The sequence below is a fragment of the Hibiscus syriacus genome, unplaced genomic scaffold (assembly GCF_006381635.1).
Source record: "Hibiscus syriacus cultivar Baekdansim isolate YM2019G1 unplaced genomic scaffold, ASM638163v2 tig00006731_pilon, whole genome shotgun sequence".
Classification (NCBI taxonomy): Eukaryota; Viridiplantae; Streptophyta; class Magnoliopsida; order Malvales; family Malvaceae; genus Hibiscus; species Hibiscus syriacus.
The window spans coordinates 339,971-350,259 of record NW_024062108.1 but is presented as its reverse complement, the minus strand read 5'-3'; the positions used below and the strand labels follow the sequence as shown (position 1 = coordinate 350,259).

Below are 10,289 nucleotides of genomic sequence, written 5' to 3'. Positions count from 1 at the left end.
TTTTAAAATTCTATGTTTGTGACATGTGTCACTTAACTGGCTTTTTTAATGGTTGTTAGAACCGAAACATCTAAAATGATAACGTTTATAATGTCAAACACCTAAAATGGCAATGTTTATAACTTTGAGCACTTGAATGAGTCAAAAAAAAAAAATTAGGCAGAAAGATATAGTTTAGATAATTATTTTGATATTAAGGCTTTTAGAAAAGTACAAATCTCTTTGAAGCATGACTCTCGACTATGAAAGCATTAAATTATATTGTTCGAATGTTTTCAAGCCTTCTCACTCTAGTTCATGCATTGATCTCCTCTATAAGAAAAGCCGATACATTAATTTCAAGTCTATTAAATGAGAAATAAACATGATGACGGATTATTTGATTAAATTACACGACTCGACTGAAATTTATATGATAATTCATAATATAATTCATGAAATCATTAACATTTTAGAAAAGGCATTTGTTAATGCAAGAATGATTTATGTTTTATTCTCGTCTTTTTACAAGAGCGAAATTATTTAAGAAATGTATTGCTTTTCTTACAATGTAAAATTTACAGTTTTTATATACTATTAATTTTTTACCAATCAAAAATAAAAATGAATTAGTTTTGAAATTAATGTCCAAAGTAGATATCGTTTCACCAAGGACGAATTCAATCTGAATGGAATTTGAAATTTTAAATGATTACGTGGGATTAGATTTTAGGGCAGTACTACTTCCTAAAGTTCATGGTTGTATAATTATTTCTATTGATTCGTGGTTATAGACTTGAAGCATTTGTTGACTTTTTTAACTCCGATTATAGTAAAAATGGTATTGAATCCAACCGATGAGTAAGTTCTTAACACATTGTACAGAGCAGGGCAGGATGGATTGAAGGGTGAGTAGGGGCAATCGACCCTCCTGAAAATTTAAAATTATTATATATTTTAGATTTTTATGTATTTTTTATTGAAAAAACTGGTCTAGTGATTTATTAACAATGAATGTGATTAGTATGTACATATAATTTAGGATGAAATTGAAATGTTCAAAAAGTTTGGGGACCAATTTAGAATAAAGGTCATAATTTGAGGATGAAATTGAAATGTTCAAAAGTCTGATGACTAATTTAGAATGATAATCATAGTTTAGGGATAAAATTAAAATATTTAAAAATTTAGGGACTAATTTAAAATGAGAGTCATACTTTGAGAACATGTGATACAATTAACTCTAGTTTTATGTGAAAGATGAACAAAGTGGTTGTTGAAGGGTATTCAAGAATATGGTTTTGTACACTCTTAATGCCACACCACTTATAATATATTTTAAATTATTAAATTTCTCCCCCACCTGAAACATGTATAATAAGTTATTAAATATGATTGTTTCGGATATTTATTAATTAGTCGAGTGGTAAAATATTTACATTAAAATGTAATACATTTTTATTTATTAAAAAATTGATTGTCCCAAATATATATCCGAACAACTCCTCTTTTTTTTTTTTACAATTTGTGCCAATTTTATTCATCAATCAAACTTTTTCTTCTTTAATTTTATTTAACAGTTGGAGGTGTCGATTTTAATGCTCCAGTTGATTACTTTTTTTTAGTTTTTTAAATAAAAATAATTATGTCTATGTGATATATTTTATGCCTTTTGGCACATTTATCTATACCATTGTGTCATATTTTTTTTGCCTTTTAATAGTTTACGATTTTTTGCCGTTGTTTTTATTTATCTTTTTTTCTTAGGGTTGGATTTAAAACCGTCACGACTGATCAATATGACGCTTATTTGTTATCATGATGATCTTCCCTACTTTGTACCATCAAATTGATTTGGATATGTGTTCTGCGTTCGTAGATAGTTTTCTCACGTTGTTTGACTCTAATATGCGATTTGTCAGTGGTCTTTCAGTAGCTTCATCATCTTTTGTTGTTTGTTTACCGATGTATTTAGATTTGTTCATACCTTTATTTTATTCGAGTTTTTGGTTAGGTTTTTTAACATTTTTCTTCTTTGGTCCTTATATGATCTAGGTGGCTAGTTTTTGTCTCAATGGTAATAGGAAAATATCATAATTATATTTTAGGATTACCGTTATACTTGTAAATCTTCATTGTAATTTTAGATATTTTCTATTTTTAATAAAACTAACCACTTACTATATATATCCGAACAATTGAATAAAAGTAAATGCAACATAAATAAGGGAATCTAAAATACACCTGATTAATATTCTTATAAGATTAATAAAAGCTATAATCGATTGTAACTGAAAATTTTATTAACTATGTAACCCTTTAGAGTAATTCGGATAACATTTTGGGCTGAAACTAAAAATATTATGTTATCTACATAAAATTATGTAAATTGCATAATTATTTAAGTTGTAACTTAAAAAGTTATTGTAAAAAAATTCGTATAACATTATCCATTGTAAATGGAACTATTACCTATCATTTAACATTTTAAAATAAACAATATAAAATTTTAAATTAAAACCTATCGTAAAGTAATATTCACAATTGTAACCAAAATTATTATCAATATATAATTTTTTAAATTAAATATGATAATATTTTAAATTAAAATTAATCATAAATTAATTTTTTAAAATTCCTAGCCGCACAATAGAACTACTGAACATATGTAAGCCATGAATGCCTGTATTCGTATAAAACATATTTTAGATATTATTTTACAAAAATAAAATGTTAAAAATTAAAAAATATATTTTCTAAAAATTTAATTAAATTTTTTAAAAAATAATTTTTATATTATATCTTTCTCTTATTACGAATAAAATTATCTGAAAAATAAATAAAATACAAATATTAACGCTCGTGATTATGAGTAATTAAAACTTGACTTGACTCGAATAATATTTTCTTTTCAATTTCGAGTTATTCTAGTCAACATGAATTATCGATTCAATTTTTAATTTCGAGTTGAGTTGAAATTTGGAGATTTTGAGTTACTGGAAAAATAAAAAATTTGACCAAGTATTTTGATAGTCGTATGATTTAGTCCATGATTTCATTATTCCTTCAATTCCACCTTCATTTTAAGTATTTTTTTATCAAATAAAATACATATGTAATTTCAATTCTTCTTTTTGATAACAAGTTTTCTATTTTTCAATTTAATCTCTGATTTTTTTATAATTTTCTTATTTCTTCAATTTATCTTTTATTATAAGTGTTTTTTTATCAAATCTGAACCACATGTTCATATACCACTTTAGAATACCTTTGTAACTTCAATTATTATGTTTTTACTAAAAATGTGATCTATTTTCATTTAGTCTCTTAACTTTACATTTTACTTAATTTGGTTTTTTGACTGCAATTGTTTGTAAATTCTTTTTCCCTATTAATTATTTTATTTATTTGTACTCTCATCAATATTTTACCTTCAAAATACTTTCTTTAAAATAAAATATTGTTAATATATTTTATAATTTTAGATTATATTTGATATATTATATGATATTATAATATGAAAATAATATGAATATATATCTTATATGGTTAGAAAAAATTGAAAAATTAGAAGCCCTCCTTATCATAATCTATACATAATTATAATAAAATTAACATAAAAGCTCGAATAATAATGCTCCCTTACTCGTGATAAACAAATACTCTTAGAAAGAAATACTAATTTTCAAAAATATTAAACCATCAACTAAACTAATTAGATGACTGAGCTTTATTTGGTCGTAAAAGTTTGGTGAAGAAATAAGTGCTGGTGGGCCTTCCTTCCTAGTTGTCCGAAAACCCGTATCGTATCCAAATTCCAGAACCGATTACATTAATTAATAAAAAAAATATTCTCTATTTTGTTTAGCAGGAAAAAGCTGTAATTTTTTATTTACTGATTCTGCCGACTGGCGTGAATCCGTTATACCCGAGAAGAGAATTGGCGATGTTGATTTTGCGTGTAGGCGGTCTCGATTCAAGTGTTTTTATTTTATTTTTGCTCTTGCCTTGCTTAACATGATTTAGATATAGAGGTTTCTTGGAACTTTAAAGGAAGTGGTTTTTCCATTGAGATCTGCAGCATCCCTTTTGGGTGTGTGGAATTTTGCTTTTCTGATTCTGGGTTCTTCTTGTACTTTTCCTTGGAGGAAGAAATCTTGGTTTTCGCTTTGATTTCCATTGAGCTTCATGTAAGTTGAACTCCTTTGACTGCTTACTTTTACTTCAAAGTATCTGTTCCTGATTTTTCTTTGATTTTGTTGATCTTATGAGGATAGAGATATGAATGTTTTGGAGGAGTTTTCAATTGCTTCATGTTCTTGTTTTAATAGAATTCCTATCAGCCGTGGTCCCCCTAGTTTTTTTTTTTGCAGTTCTTTCTGTATAAATTCATGGTTTTCGTTTATTTAGTTTGTTTTGCAGATGAGGCTTTTTGCCTGTACAAGTCACATGGAGGTCTTAATTGTCTTTGACTGTTGCATATTCTGCAGATAGAAACCAATTGTGTTCATGATTTTTGTTTTGGGGCTGTATCATCAACTGTTTTGACTGATAATTTAATGCTTGTATTTACAAATTTGGTTTTTAGTTGCTAGGTTTATTGATTCTTCGAGCGCTTGAGTTGGAGCTGGATACTGTTTTCTTACAGATGTGAATATGGAAAAGAAAAAAACAATCTCTCAATACAGAGAGAGGCTGGACAACACGCTGTCTTCCCCTGAACTGACCGATCCTGAGACGCTTAGAACACTTGTCAAGAATCAGATTTTACGATATGCACAAGATGAGAAAGAAGGTTTTGGAGCATCGATTCCTCTTCTACTGTTTTAGCTGTCATATGTGTACTTTGAATCTCTATATGAACTTACTAAATTTAGAGTTTGATCTCATGTATATACAGTCGAACCTTTTCTTCTTTCTTCATTTTGGTCAACAGAATTTTGCGAACATTTATTGGACAAAAGGGCTCAGGAAGTATCGAATTTTCTTGACATGTTAAGGAGTACTTCTGTTGATGATCATCAATTGTCAGAATCCAGTGAGACATCACATGGTCAATGGAAAGTATGCTTTATTTGCTAGTTTCCCTTGTTTCTCTTCTATCAATGACTTTAAGCATATCTTAGTGGAATAAACTTTTTTATGTTCCGAATCGTGATTATTGTGAACTGAATGCATGGTCAAACTTTTTTGACAGTTGAAGCATGATAATGAAGAGTTCCGTGTTATGTACCGTGAAGGACCTCATGGTACCCCTTTTCATACATTACTTGTTGAAGGCTACGTAGATGGGCCTTTGGATGTTTGTAAGCTCTGCTCATGTTTTAATTGTTTTTAAGTTTAATCCTAAATCAAGAGCAAAAGATTATGCAATTGAAATTAATTCAAGACTTAAGTACCAGCCCTCATATAAGGAACCTTTTTCATCAGCAACTTAATTGCAGGTTTATGTATCTCTTGGGAGTCAGCCCTCTACAAGAAATGGTGAGAATTGTTTATGGTGTTCCACTTGATTCCAATGTAGAATTAATATGCTATTTATTGACCGCTAAAACACTGTAACCTCTAAAACTTAAGGGAAAATTTTATAGAATGGCAATAAGACCAGCACTGTTGTATGGATCAGAATGTTGGGCAACCAAGAAGGATCACGTAAGGAGGATTGAGGCCGCAGAAATGAGGATGCTTCGATGGACATGTGGTAGGACTCTATGGGATATGACGACTAACTCTGCTATTAGGATGTCCTTTGGGGTGGTGTCTGTTTCCGAAAAATTGAGGGAGGGAAGACTACGGTGGTTTGGGCATGTCCTTAGACGACTACCGTCGGATGCGGTCAGGAGGGTAGAATCGATTACAGTCGACGGTGCCAGAAGGAAAGGACGACCAAGGCGGAAGTGGGAAGACTGCTTGAGATCTGATTTGAGGGATTTAGCCCTTACCGAAGACATGACCTCTGATAGGAAAATATGGAGGCTAAAGACTAGGGTAGTCGAGTAGTGTGGGTCACATCTATAGGGTGTATCATCTCTGTCTTCTTTTAATGTCTTTGTAGTATTTTCCATGACTTCTACTTTTATATGTTTCTGTTATTGGTATTTATGAAGGATTAGAACTGCGCTTGTTATCGTTGACTTCTGTGTATCATTTTCTTCATGTTTCCTCTTTTAAATTTAGCCGGGTCTTATGTTTCTGTCTATATGCAGAGATTCTTTCGCAGGGATTATTATGCAGGGATTAATTCCCGTTACAGACGCACATATGATTTTAATGACTGCATATGAATATTGTTTAGCTATGTATTTATTTATATATGTACTGCATTTTATCTATATTTTTAATTTTCTGACTGCCGGAGGTCTTCCACGGAAGCTACTCTCAACCTGGCGTTGGGAGCAGCCTACTACCCTACCTCCCCCTTACCCCATACATATGGGAATTGGGTTTTTTTGTTGTTGTTATTGTAAAACACTGTAACCTGCACGGTTTCATTCTTTTTTATATCTTTTGGTGAGTTATGTGTTGCATATCAATGACCTCGGTTGTGTGTTGTTGAAGGAAATCTCCCTACGATTTTATAGTTGGTTACTTTTGGATCTGGTCCCATACCATGGTGCAGTAGGAATATTATTTAATTTGAAATGCTACTTTTTCTTTTTTAACTCCTTTAATCGGCATCATCTAGAGTTTTAAAAGTCGATGCTATTGTTTTAAGATCGCTGCTATATTTTAATTGCTTTTCTTCTACTTCGTAAATCAGAATGTTTTGTTGATACCTGTTTCTCGTCTGCTCTTGCATGACTATACAATATCTACATAAATACACTTGTATAATTATAAATCTATAATAGGTGAGAGTTTGCTATATAAGGTCACTTGACATATAAGAATAACATGCAGAAGGCTTAAGGTATCATCCAATTTAACTGAAAATGTGTTCGATACTAATCTTCTTTTACTCTTCCTAGGTGGCCTCAGTCTAGTTTTCCACCTTTCAAAGTAACTAGTTCCACCTGTGTGCGAAAGATCCGAATTGGTGAACAGATAGCTCTAGTAAGGTTTGTCAAGCCTAGAACTATAACATTTTATTTAAATACATTTCCTTCTTTTAGTAATATATTGAAGCCTGAAATTGTAAAATGCTTACTTGTTTTTGTATTTTCGGAAGAAAGGGTGAAGGTTGTGTGGCCTCTGTCAGCTAGGGAGGCTCTAGTACACTTTTTTTCCTTTGAGTACTTTCAAGACGATTTGATTGTCATTCTTGTGAACACGGTAGTTACTTCAAGGAATCCAATATGGTTTCACTTCATTTGCAATTTACTTTCTTCCCATAGACTGGAAATTTTTATCTAAATATGTATATGTTCTTATGCTTTTAGATTTCAGATGTGAGCACCATTGATAGAGCAACTCATGGGTTTACTAATCATGGGATCCCCGAAGCAAAGGATGTTGTAAGAATTGATGTAGTTGGAGGCTTTGCATTGCAGAAGGTGAACAATGAAAGAAGCTACTTCAGGTAAGCTGTAACTCTTTAAATACTGCAAGGACAATAGCGATTATGGCTGTAGAAACCATGTCCATAGCACATTTTGAAAGTCGTATTCGTCTCTGTTTCTCCTCTTCATATTTAAAGGTTGTTAACTTTGTAGGACAATAGCAAATATGGATATGAAGCTCGATTTTGTCCCTCCATCCCTTATAAACTTCATCGCAAGGCAGCTTATCGGAAACGGTTTCAGACTCTATCAAAAGGTTACACATTCTTCTGACATGGCTTCTTAATTTTCCTTTTTAATTGCTACCAATAAGTGTCACTCATTCGGGTTGGCACCGTATGCAATGAAGTGATGGGGGTATAAATCAATGCAACTCATAATTTATCTGAAAAGCTTCCATTTCTGAGAGCTTCTGGATTAGGAACATTTTTTCTCACAATGATTATTACCATCCTGCCAATTAGTCTCTCACATTCCAAATTTACAATGCTTTACAGACTGTGGCTTCTGTCACTAATAGCAATGAAGATTACAGCAAGGCCTTGGGTGCGCCTTTGTTTTGTCTAATACGTGAAGCTCTTTACTCCGGTAACAAATCAGTCAAAGTTCTTGAAGCCCAAGAGCTCAAAACTGAACCTGATATTTTGCCGAGTGAGAATGTAATTGAAGGCAAACAAGACAACACACACGATGTGGAACTGACGGTTCATGCTAATGACCCTGACAGTGAATCTCCGCCAAAGAAGGCACAAGACAGAAAGAGAAAAGCTTTTGTTGAAATTGAGGAAGAAGAAACTGAAGAGGGTACATGCCTGGATGAGGGCATTACAGCTCCAAATCAACTTTCAACCAAGAAATTTCCGGATTCAAATGGCGTAAATGCTAAACAAAAGATTCCTATTCGCCCGGAGGTGGAAGAAGCTCTAGGAACATTGGAGAAGGCCATTTCAATAATACGACAGTACGGATTTAATGCTCAAAGGACACCTAGTTTCTCTGATCCAGAAACTCCAAATTTGGAAGAGGGTTTTGTCAAAGACCCAACTTGTGCTGCTGATGACAATGTTTCCTTAAAAACTGAGGGTGCTGTCAAAATGTTCGCGGAGAACCTGGAGATGACTTCAGATGACTCCAAGAATAGCAATGACATTAATGACGCAAGGTAATAACATAAGACATTTACACATGTATCTTTCACCTTCTCCATCATTCCCCAGTTTTCATGCCAATCCAAAATACACCTGCAAATGACGGGGTTTTGGGTCTATGGATGTACTTGCAGGTCTGCAAGATCGAATTCTTTGTCAAGGGAAGTGAACAATAACAAAGTAGTACCGGCATCGCCTCAGCAAAATGTCATAATACCAGCAGAGACTAACCAGGTTGGTTTGAATCATCTTGGAAATGGAGTCACCAAGACAAATGGGTTCCATGAAAAGGGTGTAAATGATGTTGAGAAGCTGAGTAAATTGAGGAAGCATAGGTTCTGTTGCTTTGGCTTCTATTCAGGATAGCTTGATACCTCAAACCCCGGAAGAAGACTGCATGGATGAAAGCATGGCACTTCATTTTCAACCTTGAACATAGTGGATTATGTAACATTTTATACAAAAAAAAAAAAAAAAAAAAAACGAAAAACAACTCCTATTTTTTTGTAACTTTTATTAATAATTCCATAGAATATGTTGTAACTTGTAGCCTTAAATAAGTTTAAACAAAAATTTTTCTTGCTATGAAGGTGAATGGATCTTCACAATAGACAATATTTTAGCTTTCAATGGCAAATGATTAAAAGTTATATATATTATACTCGCACATTAAGGGAAAAGTATTCAAATCTGATTGAAAGTTATATATATACACACACATTAAGGGAAAAGTATTCAAATCCCGTTCATGCATGATGAAATTCAATTTTTACCTTTATGATCTTGATAAAATTCAATTTATCCCTTTATGATCTGTACAGAGGTTAACTTTTATGTGATATGCATAGATTATGGATTAGTTTTTTTTTTAATTTTAATTTAGTCATTTTATGTTTTTATTTTTTAAAATTTTTGTTCTGATTCAAACAGTAAGTTGTAAAATTTGTTAAATTAAATTTTATTATTAGTCTTTTATTGTAATTTAGCTTTACATTTAATTCATGTTCTTCAATTTGATAATTTGAAGTCATGTAATTTGAAATTTTAAAATTTTAAAATTATAAGATCATATTTGACGAATTAAAGTATATGTATTAAATCTGCAACATATGTGCAGTACATGTATTATTAACATAGAATTTGGCCTTTGGAAAATGTCCAATTGCCTCTAAAGTTTTATTTATTAATTGAATTTTAAATAAAAACGAATTCACCTTTTATTAATTACTTATATCTATTATTTTTTTATTCAATAATTTTCAATTAAAATATAAAAAATTGAATATAGAATTATTTAATCATTATTAAATTAAAATAATTTATTTTCTTGTCATAATTTATAAATTAAATAATATTTTTAAAAGCTTATACGTAAACAAAAAGCCCAAAATCATCTTATTTAATAAAGAATTTATCTAGATTGGTATAGATTAGTTATATCATCGGAGACCAAAATGCTAGCTCATGAAAACTAATTATTTCTTTTTTATTCTAGAACATGAAAACAGCTAAAAGATGTGGTATTGATATTTTTTTATGTGAAAATGAATAATTTTAACAATTTAACCTCGTGCTATATATTGAAAAGGGCAAATTACGATTTTCATTTCTATATTACACTCAAACGTAATAAACAAAGTACTTAAATATCGAATTGTCCCCT

At 31.0% G+C, this 10,289-nt stretch overlaps 1 protein-coding gene across 3 annotated transcripts; it reads left to right on the top strand.

Annotated features, from left to right (window-relative positions):
* The first annotated feature begins 3,891 nt into the window (after window positions 1-3,891).
* LOC120201005 lies at window positions 3,892-9,125 on the top strand. Of its 3 annotated transcripts, XM_039201702.1 has the most exons (11): window positions 3,894-4,169; window positions 4,568-4,774; window positions 4,916-5,043; window positions 5,177-5,285; window positions 5,424-5,463; window positions 6,948-7,037; window positions 7,152-7,251; window positions 7,359-7,498; window positions 7,632-7,734; window positions 7,976-8,640; window positions 8,761-9,124. In XM_039201702.1, the coding sequence occupies exons 2-11, from the start codon at window positions 4,636-4,638 to the stop codon at window positions 8,990-8,992; spliced, it is 1,746 nt and encodes a 581-aa protein (XP_039057633.1). In that variant the 5' UTR covers window positions 3,894-4,169; window positions 4,568-4,635; the 3' UTR covers window positions 8,993-9,124. The 3 variants fall into 3 exon arrangements, with proteins under 3 accessions (XP_039057632.1, XP_039057631.1, XP_039057633.1); XM_039201701.1 differs by having other exon boundaries at window positions 3,892-4,169; window positions 4,628-4,774; window positions 6,948-7,251; window positions 8,761-9,125; XM_039201700.1 differs by having other exon boundaries at window positions 3,892-4,169; window positions 6,948-7,251; window positions 8,761-9,125.
* Window positions 9,126-10,289: the final 1,164 nt, after the last annotated feature.

Bases quoted from the DNA above. Each gene is read 5' to 3' on its own strand.
- LOC120201005 (XM_039201701.1), top strand. From the start codon at position 4,636: ATGGAAAAGAAAAAAACAATCTCTCAATACAGAGAGAGGCTGGACAAC. The intron at 7,252-7,358 runs GTAGTTACTTCA...TTATGCTTTTAG, and splicing joins TTGTCATTCTTGTGAACACG to ATTTCAGATGTGAGCACCAT. The intron at 8,641-8,760 runs GTAATAACATAA...ATGTACTTGCAG, and splicing joins AATGACATTAATGACGCAAG to GTCTGCAAGATCGAATTCTT.